This window comes from Aphelocoma coerulescens, chromosome 9 (assembly GCF_041296385.1).
Source record: "Aphelocoma coerulescens isolate FSJ_1873_10779 chromosome 9, UR_Acoe_1.0, whole genome shotgun sequence".
In the NCBI taxonomy this organism is placed as follows: domain Eukaryota; kingdom Metazoa; phylum Chordata; class Aves; order Passeriformes; family Corvidae; genus Aphelocoma; species Aphelocoma coerulescens.
In genome coordinates, this window is record NC_091023.1 from 12,055,883 (window position 1) to 12,077,516 (window position 21,634).

The 21,634-nt window shown below is 37.2% G+C and overlaps 2 protein-coding genes across 4 annotated transcripts in view; both read left to right on the plus strand.

The window, feature by feature from the left end:
• The window catches only part of PLS1 (plastin 1), a 43,264-nt gene extending 42,125 nt beyond the window's left edge, over positions 1 to 1,139 (plus strand). For all 3 annotated transcript variants that reach the window (XM_069023910.1, XM_069023909.1, XM_069023911.1), the window contains exon 16: positions 188 to 1,139. In XM_069023910.1, coding sequence (XP_068880011.1) covers positions 188 to 323 — 136 coding nt within the window. In that variant the 3' untranslated portion in view covers positions 324 to 1,139. The remainder of the gene's footprint in view (positions 1 to 187) is intronic.
• A 1,098-nt stretch (positions 1,140 to 2,237) lies between these two features.
• Positions 2,238 to 21,241, plus strand: TRPC1 (transient receptor potential cation channel subfamily C member 1). The gene is made up of 13 exons (XM_069024128.1): positions 2,238 to 2,536; positions 3,795 to 3,949; positions 5,186 to 5,287; positions 6,101 to 6,303; positions 7,437 to 7,568; positions 8,863 to 9,058; positions 10,439 to 10,775; positions 12,315 to 12,454; positions 14,511 to 14,654; positions 17,216 to 17,391; positions 17,543 to 17,744; positions 18,278 to 18,472; positions 19,304 to 21,241. Exons 1-13 carry the CDS (start codon positions 2,401 to 2,403, stop codon positions 19,529 to 19,531), a joined length of 2,346 nt encoding a protein of 781 aa, XP_068880229.1. The 5' UTR covers positions 2,238 to 2,400; the 3' UTR covers positions 19,532 to 21,241.
• Positions 21,242 to 21,634: the final 393 nt, after the last annotated feature.

A 21,634-nucleotide genomic window follows, 5' to 3' on the forward strand; every position in this document is an offset into this window, starting at 1 on the left:
GTAGCAAAACATCTGCCAGTACAATTGTCAGTACATGCTTTCTTCACAATAATGTTCATTTTCTAGTAGAGCCTAAGTACTGATTAAACAGGCATATCCTGCTATTGAAATCTGGTTTTGTTGTGAATTATGACATATTAGTAGATGCCAGAAAAATAACAGTATTTGTTTTCTCTTGTTTTCTAAGGTATGCCATTTCAGTTGCTCGAAAAATTGGTGCTCGTATTTATGCTCTCCCAGATGATCTGGTTGAAGTGAAGCCAAAAATGGTGATGACAGTGTTTGCATGTTTGATGGGAAGAGGACTGAACAGAATAAAATAATGAAGACATGTAATATAACTTTCTGCCATGTTAAGCACGATGAATGCCTCGCAGTTTACAGACTTCTGAAGCTTACTATGAGAAAAATTGTATGCACAAATACACTCATCAATTATCTTTTAATAATGTATTTATATTAGTTAATTTTATTCAATTTCATAACACATGAATTATTTATGGATAATACTGTTTCCAGAACATGTTCATTAACAAATTAACATCATAGACTTGTATTGCTTGGAAAAGCCCATATAAATCAAGCTTCATTTGTATTAGTTTCCATAGCATTGTAAGAATCTGCATTGTTTTACATATGTTGTTTCAGGACCAGTTATGAAACACTTTGATTTTTGTGGGTGTTACTTACATGTAGTCATACAAATCTCAAGGTGCATTCCAATCCCGTTGGATTTGACTCCAAACTGCACAGAATTATCATCCTTGCCTTATTCTTGGAGAGCTTAACTCCTGTTGGAGCCAATAAGGGTCTTGTCATTGACTTCAGTGAGAGCTATTAAAGGCCTGTGATAATGTCTGGTAACTAATGAATACTGATTAAACTGATGAAACTTTTTTGTGGGAATAATCTTTAAATGTATGTAGTAGTTTTGTTCTGATACTTAGCAGAAGCTTTTACAAACGATGTTGTACGAAAAAACAGCAATAGAAAGCAGAAATCCTGTCATTATTATGTCTGCATATGTGTTAAGTTTTGCAGTTGGCCTAAACAGCTGTTGGTTGAGTTTTTTTAACCTTTTCATAAAATATTGTATTAAGAAAACAATAAAGAGCTGGCTCGTCCAGTATGGGATTTCACATTACTGTACTGCATTTCCTTATAGATGATTCCTTTGATTTTTCTAAAGTGTGTATTGCGTGTGCAGAGTTTTGTGTAGAAAGATCGGTGCATTTTCTGGGTGAGATGAAGTCCATAATTTTTTCTTAGTAATTTTGAAGTAAGTATTTGTACTCCTTTTTCATCAGCTGTAAATTTTCACTAATCATGCTGGAGCTGGACATTTAATAAAATTGTTACCAAAAGCCAAACAATAAGAAAACTAAATAAAAATGAGATTATTTTTTTAAGTATGAAGCTTCTACTTTCTCTCAGCTCCTGAAACCAGTCCTAAGTGTGGCAAAACCCGAGAATCCTGATAAGTGAGCAGTTGGACTAAATTTTACATCTTCACTATCTTGCACACAACATAGCAACAGTAAGGGATGCATCCATCCAGTTTTCATTATGTAGTGGGATAAAGGCGACTGGAGGCAATTAAGTGCTTGGATTTGAATCCATGTGCCTCTGCTTACTGGTTTGTATTGTTTGCACAAGGTGCTTGATTTACTTGGTTTCTATTCCCGGTTCAAGATGATGACAGAGTTTTGGACAGAATTTGAGTTCTGGAGACAATTCAGTCCACGTCCTCATTCAAGAGACGTTAAATGGAGGCTTACTTAGTATCTATAAGAATAAATGATCTCTTATTAAATGATATAATCCTGAAGTACTGTATTCACCTGCCAGGCATCTGGTAGCTTACTTCATAAAACCCAGTATTTCCTGTTTTATAAACTATTGTTGTAAGTGTCCAGAATTACTTTAACGTTGCTTTGATGAAACTGAAATGGGTTTTCATAGGCACCCATCTGATGCTGGGGTGAGCAGGGCCGCAGTTACCTGGATACTGGGAGAAAACAGAGTTAAGGGCAAACGCAGCCGTGGGGGAGCCAGCAGCTGCTGCAGCGTGCGCGCTCCGTGTCCTACCTCGCAGGTAGCCTGCGGTCCCCTGCCCTCGGCGCAGCGGCGGCGGCTTCGGGCCGCGGCCCCAGCGCTCCGCCCGCCTGCGCTTCCCTGGCGGCGGGGCCGGAGCCTGCGCACTGCGGCGGGGAGCGGCCGCCCGGCCCGGCCCGGCCCTGCCCTGCCCTGCCCTGCCCTGCCGGCCCCGCCCGGCCCTGCCCTGCCCGCCCGCCGGGGGTGACCTGGCCGGGGCCGCTGCCCGGCTCGGCCGCGGTGCCGAGGGGCAGCGGGGGAGCTGCAACACCGCCCCGCCCGCGCCCGCATGGGCCTGGCGGAGTCATGGCCGCCCTGTACCAGAGCGCGGACCCGTCCGCCTCGGCCTCACCCAACAAGCTGCTGGCACTGAAGGATGTGCGGCAGGTGAAGGAGGAGACCACGCTGGACGAGAAGCTTTTCCTACTGGCCTGCGACAAAGGTACCGGCCCCGCCGCCCGGCCCGACCCCCCTCGAGGTCTCGGCCGCTCGCTCCGAGGGCCCGAGCCGGGGCCGGGTGTCAGCCCTGCGCTGGCCTCCCCTCGGCCCGGGGTGCGGGTCCCGCCGCTCGGCTGCTGCTGGGGCACCGCGTCGTCCGGGCCCGCCGCCTCCCGCGCGCCCCTGAGCGGGAAGGGAGGCGCGGGGCCGGCTCCTCCTGCGTTCGTGAGGGAGTTGGTTTGTGTCGGAGGAGTTTGGAAGGTATTGGCTGTGTTCGCTGTTAAAAGAGTCTCTGAGTAGAGAGCTGCTGTTAAAATCGGGTCTTATCTAGACATCCCCAGGATAAGCGAGACCAGCATCTTATAATTTGCGCCATTGGTGGCGGATGGGAAGAGATTTTTCTTTCTAAAATATGCTGCTTGCTTTAAGTCTATATTTAGTTACCTTTGAGTCGAAACGTGGCCTTAAATCAAACTGACCTTAACAGGTCTGAAACGCTGGACTCCGAGGTATGCTTTTAATGGTGTGCTGCATGGCTCTGCGTGCTTGGGGCATAAGCATGGCTGCAGGAGCTGGAGCTGCGTCCTGCCCCGAGTTTAGGTTAGCTCACAACCACAGGGGTACTTCTGCAGTGACATTCGCCAGCGAGCTTGGGAGCTTTGCTCTGGGGCTGTCGGTGGTGGGATGCCTTGCTGTTACATAGCCGGTGCAGTCTGTCCTGAACATCAGAGGAAGGCACGTATTTCTGACTTTAACTATAAACGTAGGTTCAGAGAACTGAAAGGCTGCATTACAAAAAATGTAACAAAACCCACTTGTCTGTATAACAGCTGGTTCAGTACTCTTGCAGGCTCGGTATGTATTTTACTGCATGTAGGAGTATTCTACATATACTTCTGTAAGTATTCTACACTAAGGTCTGTCTTGGTCATGGTCTTCTATGTTGCAAAGTAATTTGTTATCCTAAAGACAGTTTTGTAAACCACCCGTGCTTTTGTGTGTGTTTGTTTTTAGGACTGGAAGTAAAGGGGTGGATTAAAGTACATGTCTGGTGCTTTCCTGAAAAGAGATCTCCTGAAACATCTTTAGTTTTCTCCCTGATGATAGAATGCTTATCTACCTTGACTTCTTACATGTCTGATACTCTCAGTGTCTGTTGTCAGCTATGGAGTAGTGTCGTTTGATGCTACCTGGTACTTAAAATGTTCACATACTTTTATTGCTTTATAATACGAAGTGATATCCCTGCCTTACTTGTGCAGGTGACTATTACATGGTTAAGAAACTCTTAGAGGAAAACAGCTCAGGTGGAATGAACATAAATTGTGTGGATGTGCTTGGACGAAATGCTGTTACCATAACCATTGAAAATGAAAACTTGGACATACTACAGCTGCTTTTGGATTATGGCTGCCAGGTATCCAACACACTTTTATTAAAAATATTCGGTGTAGTCATGTATCTTCTTTGTTAATCTGTCAGAATTTGGACATAAATACAGTCTGCCTTTTAGGCAGTTCAGTTCTTTTTCCAGTAAATTGGAAAAAGTAATTGTGAAAGTGGTTTCGTCTCACAAGTTGACTTTTCTAGTGGGATTTTATTGGCAAATGTATAAGTAACATTTTCTATGGTATTAAAAAGTTTGCATTTTATTTTAAACGTTACTCCTGTTGCTGATACAGTGCATGCATTATCTTCAAGAAAAAAAAAAGGTATATGGTATGAGTGCCTCATATTAAAAAGTGTAAAATGCAAAAATCCTTTTGGCTGTAGAATATATTAACTTTAAAAATGGTAACACAGAAAAATTCATGTTATATTAGTGGATTTTCAGTTGAGGCAAACATGCATTTCTGCAGTGCTTTCTTGTTAAACTTGATCTCTGCTTGATGGCAGGGCACTTTCCTACCAACATGACTTCTTTAACTGTATGCAGCATCTCTTCTGCTGCTGGGAGAGGTGAAGCTATGATGGCTTAAATATGTAAGACAGGGGAAAGTAGCATCTTCTATTACATTGTTTCATATTGGGCAAGAATAAAACCACAAGCTTTTCCCCATCTGAATTAATGGCAGTAATAAAAGCTGTGTCATTTTCTTTTATTTTTTTAGAGCAAAAATCTGAATTTTTGGAAATGAATCAAAAAGAATAATATAATCTGTAGGGAAAACGAAAAGCTGCTTATCTCAGCTTAATAGAGGTGCAGAAGTGGTTGGTTACCAGCCAAGAAGGAAAAAGCTTATTTTCCTAGCTGGACCCCACAATTACAAATCCAGGGTTGAAGTATCCTGTATGCCTAAGCTGTGTTACACAAACATTTACTTTTAATGTGTCTAATAACCTGGTAGACTGTGTCTTTAAACTTGATTTTTGCAAGTCTTATGCATCATCTTTGCTGGAAAGTAATTTACGCAATTGATTCCTCTGCTGTTTGTGCAATGAAACAAATTGTCACTAAATCTTTGTGAACTCCTGCAATGGCAACCTGAATTTGTATCCTGATCATATGTCTGGTGATAATACAGAACATATCTTAGTACTTTAAAAATGAATTTTAAAAAATATATTAAAAAATGCAGTTTGTCTTGAGTTTGTCTCTTTATGCTGTTTAAGTTACTGCTGTTTTCACATATGATTTATTTTCTTTCCTTAGTCCTCGGATGCACTTTTGGTGGCTATTGACTCAGAAGTGGTGGGAGCTGTTGACATTCTACTTAATCACCGACCCAAACGATCCTCCAGACCAACCATTGTGGTTAAGCATTGTTACTCCTTGATTTTTGGTTGGGAAGGCTATTGCTTTTTGGGTATCTGTAATATTTAAAACAATGTTCTTAAATTCTGCATCTCTAAAGTGACAGAATCTGGACACTAGGGATTATTTTTGTAGCCTCTTTTGTCTTGAAAGATTAAATACGTTATTTTGCTTTATCACCTAAAGAATCCAGTGGCTTTATACCTGACAAACACGTGCCTAGTTCAGAAGAGAAAAAAACCTAGTGGTTATAAATCTTTTCTAGTAGTCTGTTTGCAGGGTGGTTAGCAGCCTTGAATTATAAAGGGTTTTTTCATGTATTGAAGCTTCATAGATTTTTAGAGCAAATCTATAAACATCAGACCTTTACCTTGAAATTAATCAGTTGAAACTTACCTTGTCAATGATTAAGCACCAAAGAACTTTTGAAAGCACAAGGTGAGGTAGAGGTAGGGAAGGAATAAGGTGTTGTGTAACTTTCAGGGTATTTTTTCTCCACTTCAATAGTAAATACAATAATTTTTTTCACGAACTAGACCAGAATAACAGTTTTTAATATCATATATATGTTGGAAAAATAGACAGTATTTCTATGTAAATTAACCAGAAACATATCTGAATCTGTTACTGTTTTTCAGTATTTATCTGGCAGGTTTTTACCTGACTGTTGTTACATATTTTTCCTTCTTTTCATATTATGAAACATTGGAAAGTATTTTGAAGGAGAAATTCTTGGTTGAACAGTCAAAAACCCCCTTACATATAGTAGAACTGTAGGTAATAAATTTACATACTTCCTACATTTTATTCCAGAAATTAATGGAACGCATTCAGAACCCAGAGTACTCAACAACCATGGATGTGGCACCAGTAATTTTAGCTGCTCATCGTAACAACTATGAAATTCTCACCATGCTGTTGAAGCAAGACATATCATTACCCAAACCTCATGCTGTGGGCTGTGAGTGCACACTGTGCACTGCCAAGAACAAAAAAGATAGTCTGCGACATTCCAGGTAAGACTCAGCAGTCATAGGCCATAATGAAAAGATTCTTAATTCTCAGGTATTGCCTGGGTCAGATTCAGTGTGTTTCCTGTTTCTTTTTAAGGTAAAGTTTGTGAGTGGATTCCTTTAATATATTGTAGCTCCTTTTGTGAGAGATGGTAGTTCTTGGGGATGGGTTGTGCCTGAAAAGGCTGGTGGGAGGCAGTGGCTTTTTTTCCATTTTGGTTTTATACTTCTAGTCATTGTGCATAGTCACTAAGTGCCTTTCCTTTCTACCAGTTGTGTCTCAAACACTCTAGCTACCTTTGGCTTGGGGCCATAGGGACTACACAAATAAAATTTTTCTCAAGTTAGTTAATGCTTGGGGTTTGTGAGCTGGAATGAGGAGGTGGCTAATTCTGTATCCTGTTCCTAAAAGGGTTTATGTGGCATGGATTGATGAATGCAAACTAAAGACAATTTTTCTCTTTTCTTCTTTGGTATTTTTGAAAGTAGAAAGCTTTTTAATAAAGATTCAAATGAGGAGAGGGATTTAGCAATCTGGGAAATATTTTGTGTGGTTAACTTGAGAATGTATTTAAGGGTTAAATAAATTTAATATGCGTGAGGATAAAAAATCACAGAGTTCAAAGATTGTAAGTGTACTGTAATTACAATACACTATTAATTATTGCATAATTACACCAGTCTGTATCCAAAATACTAAAAAATAAGGGAAGTGAGAGTATTTGAGTTTTTGGTAGTGGGCTGGTACAGGCCACCTTCTGGTATCCATCCTATACCCCACGCCATTAACTTGAGTATGAGTAAAGATGTCAGGGCATCCCAGGCAGACAAACAATAGAAATATTTGAGATAGCAGCTCTTATTTAATCTAGAACTTCTGCTGATGTGCTGATAACAGTGGAAGTAGTGAGGAAAAGAAAAGGGAACCAGTTTGGCTGATTTTGGATACCTAGGGGTTCTAAATATATAATTAGACAGGACACACTGCATTTGATGTTTGTAGTGTCTGATTTTAACAATCCAAATTGTTTCATCTTTCAGCTGGCTATTTTAGGCAAACCTTTGGAACAGGTTCTGATTTGAAGTTGCTAATGAAATGAAACATGCTCATTTTGCTTGCTGTTCTTTTGTCACAGGTTTCGTCTGGACATTTATCGGTGTTTGGCCAGTCCTGCCTTAATAATGTTGACAGAGGAGGATCCAATCCTACGAGCTTTTGAACTCAGTGCAGACTTGAAAGAACTAAGCCTTGTTGAGGTTGAATTCAGGTAGGAATTGAAAACACAAATCAATTTGAATACTTTTATGAAATTACAGGTGTAGAAATACATATGCATTAGAAAATGTTTATTCCTAATTTTTTGTAAGTGAAGTGTTTAAACTGATAATTAGATGTAATAAGTTTTATAATATAATTTATGCCTCATTACTAGTCATTTTGACAGTTAATTACTCTAAATCCTTTTAGGTATAGACATTTCAATGCATGTAGTTGCACCAACAGTTCAAATTTCAGCTCTACTCTGCAAAAACAAACAGAAATTATGCTAAATGCTGACTTATTTGGAAATCACACACCTATTAATCATATCAATATCTCATTAGTACTCTGCACTTTTTTTCTGTATCAGGGTAGAAATATGCAATACCTTCTTTATACTGACCTGACTCACGTTGAAAGTTGTTTTGGGTTTTGTTTCTTAATTTTGCTCCTTATAATATAAGACTTTGAAGAGGGCGTGTGTGTATGTATGGTTACATATATATGTGTATATATTTAAAATATGCTTATGTATGTAGAAGACTTCATGCTGAAAATGCTCTATATGATGAACAAATGCTCAGTATAATTTCATGTTTAAACAATGCAGATTTCTACCATTTTGTAACTTACAGGCATAAAAGCTTTCCAAGAATGTGAAAGCAAGTGTTTCTATACAGTAAAATTCTACTTTCCTAAACAACATATGAATTTTCTAGATTTTAGCTGCTTATCTTTGTTATTAAGAGTTCATTTTTTGGATTTTTGTGATACAGCTTGGTATTAAAATGGACTGTGTGCAAGGTGAGATAAGGAAATCGTGTGGTTTCTTTTCATGTGTTTAATATATTAATACATAATATTTAGTGAATAGACTAGTTTTCAGATGACAGGAATAAAGCAAAACGTCAAACAATTTCCCATCCAGTAGGAAAGTCCAAGTGGTTACTTACCAGTGCCATATTTTGTGACTGCTACACTTTCTCATCTCCTGGAAATAACTCTAAGCTTTAACTCTGTGTATGGAAATCATGACATAAGAATTTGTATACTGTAAGTCTGTTTGTCAGATTTTCTCTAGTGATCTTGCAAACTAAACTGAAGTGTAATTGTCATGTTATGTGGGGAAAACTACTCAGAGTTGTCTTAGGAATGCTTGGACCTTGACATAGGACTTCTGGGGTGGTTTCTTTTAATTTGTCTTGACATATCACACAATCCCAACCAAAAATGTATCATTCATGATTTAATGGAAAATACAGGACCACTGGAATAGTACATACTGCTTCTGTGTATTTCAGAAATGATTATGAGGAGCTCGCTCAACAGTGCAAAACCTTTGCTAAAGATTTACTTGCACAAGCGCGGAATTCCCGGGAGCTGGAAGTGATTCTCAATCACACCTCCAGTGATGAACATGTAGACAAGCGAGGATTGTTGGAAGAGAGGATGAACTTAAGCCGTTTAAAACTTGCAATCAAGTATAATCAAAAGGAGGTTTGTCTTTGCAGTAACTTGATAGACTTTCCATATCATATTTTGCTAGTAATTAATTACTTTGTTGTTCTGCCTCTGGACACAGAAGTGGAAATAAATTTACAGGAGTTATAGAAGAGATGTTAATATACAGGGTATCAGTATGTGAAGCAGGGATGCTGCAAGATACTGAGTGTTTCTTCAGTGTTTATTGTGGAGATGAATGCAGTATTTTCTGTATTGAAGTATAGACTACTGCTTTTTTATGAACAGCTCTGGTAGTGGTAATTATTTATTCCGATTCTCATTAAATCCTGGCCAAGAGAGGCATGGATCCTTAGGTGCCAGACATGATTTATCATCTTCTCACTGGTCATTAACTGTTCAGCTTTGTCTCAGGCCTTGCCTGTGCTGTTCAGTAATTAGGTTGGACCTGTGCTGGTACAACTGAATAGCCCCTCTGTTCCAGAATAGCAACACTTTTTATGCCATCAATATGCAACTTCCTCCATGGAGAAGGTTATTGTCATTTTTGTCCCTTCATAAATTATAGCTCTAGTTTTCTGTGCTGGAAGGCAAATGGGTATTTGTGAGATTCTAGTACAAGGATCAAGGACAGAGTGGAAGTTTCCTTTTCATGCAAAATCCGTTTTTAGTTAGCATTTGCAAAAGGAATTATATAATTTTGTCTGTTCTACATGTTTAGGCTTAAACTGTTTGTGAAACTGTTGAAATACATAGCATTTAAAAGTCATAAGTGTAGTTCTGGACTGCCCTACAACCAGCATTACACATTTCTGGTACGCATTCATCAAGCACACTGAAGTATTTTGGTGTTCGTCTGGGTTTGAGCATAGCTTGTTTTTACTGCAGGTCTTGGAAAATAACATCTTTTTTGTGCTGTATGAGGAAAGTATCTGCAGAACTTGTTTTAGTCCTGACAAGATTACTGTAGAGACAGTTTTTGTGATGCATTATAAAATGTGGTAACAGCAAGGTTCTTTTTGTTGGTATTTTTTCAACTAAATGACAAACGATTCTCTAATGAGATACATTCTTTTGTAACTCTGCGGTGTGATGTTATTGATCTGCTAGATTCTAAATAATTAAAAATCAAAACTAATTCTTAAACTGAAAACCATTAGAAGTCTAGTGTGTATAATTACATTTAGTTGCTGGCTCTAGAAGGAAATTAAAATAACGGATGTTTATGTTCATCGTGGGTCCATAGCAATTAGGTCTCTTACGAGATAATTATTTCAAGTTGATGTTCTTGCCTTTCCCTGTTAAGTGGTAGCTACATATAGGTAGAAAATTAATTTTAATGATGTGACTTAGTAATGTGTATTAAGAAACCTGAGAGTGATTCCTTGTTTGTTTCTCCCCCTCCTTCTCCCCCAGTTTGTTGCCCAGTCCAACTGCCAGCAGTTTCTCAACACGGTGTGGTTTGGACAGATGGCCGGCTATCGGCGCAAGCACACCTTCAAGAAGATCCTGACTGTTCTGATGGTTGGCATTTTCTGGCCAGTTTTGTCCCTGTGTTACTTGTTAGCCCCTAAATCTCGAGTAGGTCGAATAATTCACACTCCTTTTATGAAGTTTATTATTCATGGAGCTTCGTATTTCACATTTCTGTTATTACTTAATTTGTATTCCCTTGTCTACAATGAGAATAAGAAGAATACAATGGGACCAGCCCTGGAGAGAATTGACTATCTTCTGATAATATGGCTTATTGGTAAGTATGATTTGAGTGATTGGATGACAACTGCTGAATATATATAAAATTGCCAGTTAAGTGGTACATCAGCAGTAAGTAATATCTCAGTCTTTCATTACCAGTTCTGTAATGCTTGACTGGAGAAGTAGTTAATAATAAAACTTGGACTTGCTGCAGCATTGGCACGTGGTTTAAAGATAAAAGTGTATGTTGTGTATGTTTATGTATTCATGCTCCATCTTACTGTAAGAGATTTAAGGTGTGCATTTACCTCATGCTTGTTTCGAAACACAAAAACAAGTGTTTTTTTCCCATGTTATGGTCTTCCATGTTTTTGTATGTCATGGTCACCGATTATCGTAACTGTACCAGAAAGGCTGCATGTCACTTCTGGTTGATGCAGCAGAGGGAGCACAATTATAATTTTTGTTGAGTTCTCAAGAACTTTTGGTTGAAAATTCATAAAACCTTTTACCTTGTTTTTGGTTGTCTGGCATGCAATTTTTTTACATTAAAATTTGCCTTTCTTAATGTAAGGTAATTAGATATGTATCATTTGTATCGTTGGACTTGTAAAAAGCAGTGATAGAGTGAAAAACAACATAGTTTTTATCTAAGTAATTCTGTGGGTGATTTATTTCATGCTTTAGGGTGAGGGGTTTTTTGTGTAATGGTGGTTCCTTTCACAATTGAGCTGTATTAAAACTGTTGAGCAGTTCTTGCAGATTTTGGAAATATTTAGTATCCCCCACACAAATACAGGCAGGTCTTAAAAGAAACTTGAAAACTTCAAATTTTGAGTACAATTCAGATTCCTCCTTTGCTTTGAAATTAAATATTGTAATTTTATAAATTCTTTTGTTCCATCAAGTCTGCTGTAGACAAAGTATGTCATTAGGTGGTCTTGGTAATTTTAATTAAAGGCTATAGACATATATTTTTTTCTGCATGTAATATTCTAATGTGGATTTCAAGTAGGATTTAAAAATTATATCTAAGCAATATAGTAATTAAAATCGGGTTATTTTTCACATTACTGATTCTCAAGTTTTTAAATAGTAATTGCATTTATAATTAAATGCTTATTTTGTAATGACATTATACTGATTCCATAAAAATATTCTAAGTTGATAAAGATTTAGAAAATTTAGAAAATTTAGAAAATGTTCTACAAAATCAACTGGAATGAAAAGAATCAAGTATCAGGATTCACTTACATTATTATATTCTATAGTCCCATTAAAATACTCCCTAAAAATCATTGTCAGAATGGCCACAGCAGAATTTCTAATGTTTCAGGCTAGTAGCAAGTTCTATGTTGTTCTGGATAAACTTTCAAAATCATGAATACAAATGTCTTCCATGCAAAAATGAAACAACAGAACTCCACTTCTTGTGTGTGTAAATACCATCTTCTCCATTTCCTTTTACTGATTCTGTAACAAGTTTAGTGTAAAATACATGGTGATCATATGTAAAATAATATCTGTTCAGTACAATGGCTTCACTTCCCTGTTTGTTTTTTTGTTTTGTTTTGTTTTGTTTTTTTGCCTGCAGGAATGGTGTGGTCAGATGTCAAGAGGCTCTGGTACGATGGTTTAGAAGATTTTTTAGAAGAGTCCCGCAATCAGCTTAGTTTTGTCATGAATTCCTTGTATTTGGCAACTTTTGCCCTCAAAGTTGTTGCCCATAACAAGGTGAGCACCAATCTTCATAGATCCAAAGCTCCTCTGAGACTGGCTGAGCAAATATGATTTTAGTACATTGCTGCAAAATACGTTAAGGTGTATTACATGTGGTATGTTAGTAGTAGGGTGTTGTGGTTAAGTGTAAACATTAGTAATAGCCTACAGTGTGGATGCAGTGTAGGCTTTGGGCTTAAATGCTCTCTGTGGTATGGGCCATTGAGTTGTCAAGACCTTGGGTCTTGCTGCACCTTGGTCTTCAGAGAATAGTTGATGAGGCAAATAGCAGTTAGAAAACACATCAAGACATGTCTAAGTGCTTGGAAACCCCAAACAGAGCTAATGTCTTCCTTGTAAAAACTGGCTGGTCTTCCAAATGGCTTGAGCTTTTTTTAGGGAAATGCATCTCATCAGATTTGGCATTTGAGCTTGCCTGATTCCATAGGTCAGTACTTTGCAGAAAGCTAATAGTATTCTCTGTGTTTGGATTGCCTGATGCCTTTTTGTTGCAGAAAGTTTTATTTCGCTTTTGAGTACACATACTCGAATGTCATAAGTGGTGGTGGTGGATTTTTAATTGATTTTTGCTTGGTGGGGCTTTTTTGATTGGGGTTTTCTTTGGTAGTAAGGATAAAAGCCCTGAGACTATAGAGGAGCCTTGCCTTGTCTCTATAAAAAGCCATCTGGATTTGATTGAAAATAGGAGTTTTGAAAACGATCATTGCCATTCTATTGCATGTGTTGTTAACCGCACAGCACATGGCAAACTGCCAGACCAATTGAATGTGTATATTTCAGCAAAATCCAAGCCAGTGCAGTAGCACCGTTATTGTGTCTTGAAAACTGTGAGTTGACAGCTGTCTGGCAGTTGGGAGGGAAATAAACTGGTTCAGTTCTACCCAACTTGGTGTTTGGCTCATTCCCTATCCTAGCATTGATTCAGAGGCTGGTAATCATTTAGAAAGGGAGGCTCCATTTCTTGGAAAAAGACTGGAAAAAGACTAGAGGGAGAATGCCACATTGGGCTGCCTTCCCAGCCATTTGCTTTGCAACCAGCATGTCTCTAGTATTAGTTCCTTTGCTGAGATAAGAGCTCATTGTTGCCAATTTAAATTGTTACCTTTTTGAAGATGCATGACTCCTGTCCTATAGACTAGGCATATAATGGGGGTTTTGCTCCTTTTATGTTGCAAAATTTATTTTAATAGTTTATAAATTATATAGAAAACCAAGTAAAAATGTTCAGTTTGTATCTTAGGTCCATTGTAGGCACTGAAACTGTAAGAAATAAAGGAAGAGTCTCTGTAGCAGAATGATTTGTACACATGAAATGCAGTGTATAAAAAAATACTTACCCCTATTTCTTGCCATCTTTGTGCAGCAGACTTTTGGGCAAGTTATTATAAAGCAACTGTGAGTTCCTTAGTTTTCGAATGTCCATTTTGAGACAGCAGAAGCTGGTAATGTAAATGCTGAATGTTTCAGCCAAACTGAAAGTTAGCAATCTGTGGATATTCCCTGAATAAGCTGAATAGTAGTACTTAGTGGATAATACTTCAATCAACGGTTTACTTGTGATTCCCATTCTCTGCAGCCACTGATAAAATCCGTTGAAGGAACCCCGAGTCATAAGTCTTTCCAAAACTGGTTAAGATCAGCTGTCACCACATTGCAATTGCATGTGTACATTGGTTTTCTTTGTAGCATTTCAATCTTATTTTTGATTGAGGCCTATTGTAGTAGGCAATGTATGTGTTTATAAAGTGCCTAAGTCCCTGTTTCAATAGACCAGCAAAACAGAGTAGAAGTGAAAGCAGAACAGAGGAATAAATGGTTTGAACAAGTGAGTGGCAGAGTTAGGTGTTGAACTTAAATTGTCTGATTTCCGGCTCCCTCTGGAATGGCTTTAAAATTCCTTTGTCTGAAAGAGGTATGACATCTATGAGTGATATATGTTCATTTCATTTATGCTCCTACCTGTTTTGGAAGCAGAAGTGGGAAGAGGTGTATGGATGAATTTCTGTATTTATAATGTCAGTGATCTCAATTTGTCCTTTTTATGTTGCAGTTTCATGATTATGCTGAAAGGAAGGACTGGGATGCATTCCATCCTACCCTAGTGGCAGAAGGTCTTTTTGCCTTTGCAAATGTTCTTAGTTACCTGCGTCTCTTCTTCATGTACACAACCAGCTCCATTCTGGGACCACTCCAGGTGAATATAATTACTGCATGAAAAAGTGTTAAACCTAATTTGCTATCAAGAGTCTTACTGAAAATAGGAAAAGAAAATGTTAAAGAAAGAAAGTGAAAAGTAGAAGGAAGTGATACTGCATTGAAGTTTGATTTTTTTTTTATTAATCTCTTGTGTAAAACCTACTGATTTAGATGGGAAAAGGTAAGAAAAAGAGTGAAAGACCTTGTGTAGTTCAGTTAAGGTATTCTTCCATGATAGCTGTACCTATACTGTCTTTTTGTTTTCATCTGTTTTAAGCTTAACATACCACCTAAGTTTTCACAGTTTGAAAAGTGTAAGGATCAGGTTCTTCCTGTAAAGTTTTATGCAAATAATTGCCTTCTTATCTCTAAAGAGATAGATGAATGAAGTGTGTAGCAAGGAAGAGTAATCAAGAGCCTTTCTGTTTATGTCTGTGATCTCATTGAAGCTGCACCTTGAGTTGTGCAAATTGCTTTTGTTTGAAAAATATAAATCTCTCAAGAGTATTGCAATAGTCACCTATTTATTGGCAGTTATAAGAAGGGAGAACAGGTTTCTTCCTACTTGGAATTTGTTGGAGCCTTCCACTGAGTAGGGATGACAGTAAAACCTCCCACATTTTAATTACCTAATTTTCTGTTATACATTTTAAATGGAAATGTATTTGCACACTTTGAAAAAAATTAAAGTCTTGATGTTGCATTAAGCATTAGGGTTGTACAGATTGATTGAACACTGAAGTCACTCCACATTTTAAAGAGATTCACTGTTTAATGTGCATATTTATTTATGTACTAGATCTTTCACAAGTTTTTTATTAGAAGGCTGTGTTATGAAATTTTCCAAGTAAATAAAAACAGTCAACAGTCACCCCATTCAGAGGCACACAGGAGCTTATGTTATTACTGCTGGCCGAAGGCTGGTGCAACAACTCTTACAGTATTTACTGAAAGTAGGTCACAGAGTTCAAATGGTGGTAATCAAATATGGCATGGAAACCCAACAGTGGGGGGTGGGGGAAGGCAGCTACCCTGTTCTGTTGGCTCTTAAGAGTTATTTTTAAGCATTCAGTTACTTGACTCATTGGTTAATAAAACCTGTTATAATCCAGATTTGTAAATTGGCTGTATGTGGTGCTTTTTATTGTTAACAGAAAGTAGAATAATACTCCCCTAGATTAGATAATTAGATTTCAAGTGCTTAGAAATTGTAAATACTTACAGAGGGAAAGTGTAAACCTATGAAGAAAGCAACTGGCATTTGGGATGGGTTATTACACTCTATGCCAAACAAAATAGTTTCAGGCAGTTTGCACTTTTTGTGCATTCCTGTTTCATCTACATTGTCTCTCTCTTAGCTGGAACCATGTGTGAATTAAAAAGTTAATGTTGTTGGGATTTAGGTTGGGGTTTTTTCCTTAAAGGGTTAGATGTGATGAAACAGTTCAATGGGGAGTACAGTCATCCTCTGACCAAACACGCACACAGTTGGTGCAGAGCTCTGCCCACAGCTGCAGAGTCTCCATGACCATTACAAACTGTACAAACTCTGAATGTGCTGTGCTGCAGGAGGTACTGGATGATTTCCAACAGCAAAAGAGGGAGCAGGAATTCATCTCCAGAAAAGCTGTACTTGCAAAACCTGGCAATTGTGTTACAGTTCTGTACTATGATTTGGTACAGATTTTGATTCATATAAGACTAGGTTTTCCACACACCGATTTATATAGATTAGATTTACCCAATCCCTTTTTACATATACTTGTGTTCTTTATAATGGTACACTGTTCTGAAGAAATTTGTAGGAAGACTAAATTATGTAAACACTTTGTGCTGGGTCTGTGTAAAACGTTGTGCTTATGTCAAAAGCAAATCAAAGTCTTTCCTTTGGAAAAAAATCACAAGCGTATGTTTAGGTTTTTTTTAAAGGTGCTGTATTTCTAATGTTGCAAAGTTCTGTATAGGATATTTTGAATTAGAAACTTAATGATCCAGCTTTACTGTCATGCCTTCTATGCTTTGTTCTTCAATTTCTGTGTGCCTACACATGTGTTTATTTGAAATCATATATAAAATGTACAGTGAACTAAGTCTGTATTCTGCAGATGGGCTTTAGTATACTGCCTTTTTTTTATTAGTGATAAATTATGATTCCAAATGTTTTGATTAATTCAGTGTTCTTGTAAGTGTTTTATTAACTTTCTGTGATGGCGTTTTCTGTTCAAATGCGTTTACTGCTTTTGTCTGTTGACCTGTGAGTTCCTTATTACCATTCATATTGCAAATAAATAACAAGGTGTACATAATGTTGCTTATGGTTATTTGGAGGATACTGATTTTCCAGGTGATGTTAAAGCTACTTACATTTTCTTTTTAATATCTAGAATTTTTCTCTGAAGAACAGTACAAGGGTATCTCCTGACCTTAAGGTCTGTTTGGCATATCAAAATTTAACTTTAAGATGCAAATAGATTTTTTGTTGATCAAAGGCTGAAGGAGACAATACAAATAGAAATAACTACATGTTTTACTAAAATTAGAAATAAATCTATTTCACAGATTTCAATGGGGCAGATGCTACAAGATTTCGGAAAATTTCTGGGCATGTTTCTTCTTGTCTTGTTCTCATTCACAATTGGATTGACACAACTTTATGATAAAGGATTTACTGTAAATGAAGAAAAAGACTGTGCGGGCATTTTCTGTGAACAACAGAGCAATGACACATTCCATTCGTGAGTTTGATACCTGTAACATAACTGCATTGTTTTAGCCCTTAATCCCTAGTAATTAAACAAAACTGGATTTTTTCACTGATCTTGAATTTACATTAAACACTTTTGGTGTTAGGTTTACCTAACCAGATTTTTTTTCTTGTTTTTGTAGGTTTATTGGTACATGTTTTGCTCTCTTTTGGTATATATTCTCCCTGGCACATGTTGCAATCTTTGTGACACGTTTTAGCTACGGTGAAGAATTACAGTCTTTTGTGGGTGCTGTTATTGTTGGGACCTACAATGTGGTGGTTGTGATAGTATTAACTAAACTCCTTGTGGCAATGCTTCACAAAAGTTTTCAGCTGATAGCAGTAAGTGGTTTCTGATTAATTACCAATTACCAGTATCTTTTGATTTTACACAAATTTCTTCCTGTGATATGTAGACTCATGATGTACAGATCTCATGGATGAGCTCTGTCTGTGAGCTCATATTTTTCCTTCAAATAAGAGCTGTTTATTTACTTGGATTAAAAAAAATTGTAATGTTCATGTTGAATATGTGCAGGGCTTTGGCCCACTGGGAATTGATGACTTTCTAGATGCAATGGCTGTTCAAATGCTGGTTTTGGTATGTGTGGTGCTTTGGCATTTGATCTGGGGTTATACCTTCTGAATTTTATACTAGAGTATATAGTGAATTGTAGAAAGATGTACTTATTTTAAGTATTTAATATTAGAATATTCAAACAAACCTATTAAAATACTCTGTAATCTATCTATTAAAATGCTATATAACCAAAGTTAAATAATGGTCAGTTTTTCCGGTATGAGAAAATTAAACTTAAAAAATAACCTGTTAATATTTCTGCTTCTTTTCTCTGTTAATGTTTCTGATGTCTTAGAATCATGAAGATAAGGAGTGGAAGTTTGCTCGTGCCAAACTTTGGCTTAGCTACTTCGATGATAAATGCACACTCCCTCCACCTTTCAACATTATACCCTCTCCCAAGACTATCTGTTACCTTTTCAACAGTCTCAGTAAATGGATCTGCTCTCATACATCAAGTGGCAAAGTGAAACGTCAGAACAGCCTAAAGGTGAGGAATGATTGGGAAAGCTCTAGGCTCTGCAGCTGGAAAGGTGCTGCTTGCTAAAATGAAGTAGCAGATTGCTGCATGAAACTGCCTGTCATAAGATGAATGCTACTAAGATAAATAGAAGCTACAGAATAATGTGTGTCACATCCAAGATAAATAAGTGTTACCTATTTCTTCTTAAGTAAGGTTCTATTAACTTTCTGGTGTGGGAATTTCAACCCACTTCCCTCCAACCCCCAGTTTCCCCAGAAATAGTTGGAAAAAAATGCTTGGATTGAATGAAAATACGTAAAAACCTCAAGGAAGTATGTGCTAATCTCAAAAATGGTGAGGTTAGAATATTCTTTGGAGAAGGTAATTGATTTTAAACATATTACAGAAGTGTCAATAAATAACCAAAAAAGATCACTGAAGCCTCTCATTGTTGGGGAAGGGATTTTTTATTTGTTTATTTTATAAACTTTTTTTTGTACCCTGCAATTTTGCATACTAATTTTGCATCTTCTTGCTGATGAAAATAGCATTAAATAAACAAATTTAAACACTTTATGGAATTTGCACTGAGAGACATTCAGGGTTATGGAACTCTTAATTGCTCACAGAACAATTACCAAGCCAGGTAGATAAAAATTTTCAGTTTTTTTGGTACAGCAGATTATAATTTAATTTGAATTTTGTGGACATTTTATAGGCATTGTATATTTGTGCACATCAGGATGTATTTATAAAATTGCTTTGTTATTTTGTTCACATTTCTTCTCTCTATAATTGTATACAGGCTTTAGGGCTCAAAAATCACTTGCATAGTAAATATCTTATATTTGTTTAAAGGAATGGAGAAATCTGAAGCAGAAGAGAGATGAGAATTACCAGAAGGTGATGTGTTGCTTAGTCCACCGTTACTTGACTTCCATGAGACAGAAGATGCAAAGTACAGATCAGGCCACTGTGGAAAACCTCAATGAACTGCGGCAGGACTTGTCAAAATTCCGGAATGAAATGAGAGACCTGCTTGGCTTTCGGACTTCTAAATATGCTATGTTTTATCCAAGAAACTAAGGCCTAAGTTTTAAACAAAAGGTGTGTGCTTTTAGATATCATAGGTGGAAGTGTTGACCTAATTCTTTTGCCAGATCGTATAGACAAGAAGATTATTGCACAAAAATACATTTGAAAATGCGTTTGCATGAGTTGCAGCTCGGTGCCCAAGATGTCAAAATGAATGCAAAAACAGATACACTAATTTTCTTAACCTCTTAATCTTGGTGTGTATATAAAATTTGTATATAGGAGTTTTCTAAATGTTCCTCAGACTGTCTGTGGCTGTCAGATGTCAGAGCTTCATAACTAGCACAACGTGTTTCTTTCTTCTACTTTTGCTGTTTGTTCTTTTTTGATACTTGTTGTTCAAGTTGTGGGAGAAGACAGACTTTTTAAAATAAAAATCCAGCCTGTTTATTTTTAGTAGAAAAGTCAGATAAAGAATAATAGAAAATTTCCAGCACAGTTGGAAATTATGTATGACTGTAGGTTACAGTGCACATGAAGACTGTATGGCTCTGAAAGAGGCAGTTCTAGTTTTGTATGTTAACACTGACTGTAAACTAACATTTATAGAATACAGCAAATCAAATCATCAAGACTTTTCACTTTTGTGGGAACATTGAAATTTTGAACACAAAACAGACCATTTCTTGAATGTTTATGGTTATGTGTAAGACAATCAAACCCTGCTTGGATTTTTCAGCAGTGCCTCAATAGTACATTTTAATATACATGTTAGGATTGAGAACAGAATTTTAAAACCAACCTGTGAACATTACATGTTTAGTATCTTGGGTTTTTAACATCTAGATAAATTATTTGAATTATTAAAATCTGTGATTTCATAAAAATGAGGTGGAGCACATGAGTGCTATTGGTTGCAGTGCTGAACAATTCCTGTGAACTCCACTTCTCCTGTGTTCTCCACTTCTTCCCGTGAGGTCATTGAGTCTTGTCATTGGACAGATGTACTTTAGAAGTGTCTGCTTGACACAGATTTTACATATCCTACATTTAAATTTTTCTTTTTTCCTGTTTTTTAGCAGAATTGTTGCCAAGCTAGACTTTTTTTTTGTGTCAGGAAAACTGTGTTTTGTGAAAATAGTTTATTTGACTTCGCTTACAATGGACAGTAAGGGCTTTGTGGATTTTCTGTGCTAGAGGGTCCTATATGGCTTTATATGCTTGTATATAATTCAAGCTGACAAACTGTAATTGAGAAATGTGAGATTCCCCTATTTTTAATTACAAAGTAAGTATATTCATGACAGCTAAAGGATTGATTAACAGTTTTAGTATTATGATGGTGCTCTTCTGAAATGGTCATATGTCCGGAAGGCGCAGGTAGCCATTGAGGTCTTTGATTGCAGTTGATTTTGGGAGATTGACAGAGTGGGAGCTTACGTGAATGTTTACTTTTTTGAAGGAATTCTTATAAAACTCTTTCTTGTAAAGGTGATATATTTTCCATACTATGAAATTATGTATTTCTGAACTAGGTTTTAATACTCTGCTTCCAGAAGTGTTAGAGTATAGAGGGATTCTGATATGTGTCGGCTTTTCATGGGAATAGGAAGTTAACCTCCTGGTTGAAAGCAAAGAGGATCAGTGAGTTTTGTATTTGGACTGAGATCTCGTGTTTGAATAATGCACCAACATAAAAACTATGTGCTGTGTATGTTATGTATATTCAAGAAAGGAAGCAAATAAAAGCTCTTTGAAAAATATGGTTGTATTAATATTGGTCATATTGCAAACACATTATATCAGTTACCACATCGAAAGTATTTTCTTTGTCATGCTGAGGTAGTAAGTTTAAGGAAGATAGGTGGTGTTAATGTGTTACTGCCTTTTTCCTTCTGGACCCCTCCTGTTTGGTTCATTGAAATGGCTTCATGCAGTGCCATGAAGTGATGCTGGTTCCAGACCAGCTGGGTTAGATCCTAGATGCCCTGTCAGCTGTTTGGCACTGGGATGGTTAGTTGTGGGAACCTGGGGATGTTGAGAGTATGAATGAAGGAGCTAATGGAGCTATTTCTGAGTGCTTTTCATACATTGAGCAGAGTCACTCAGAGCTACCTTGCTCATTGTCTTGTGGCACTGCATTCTACTACAGTG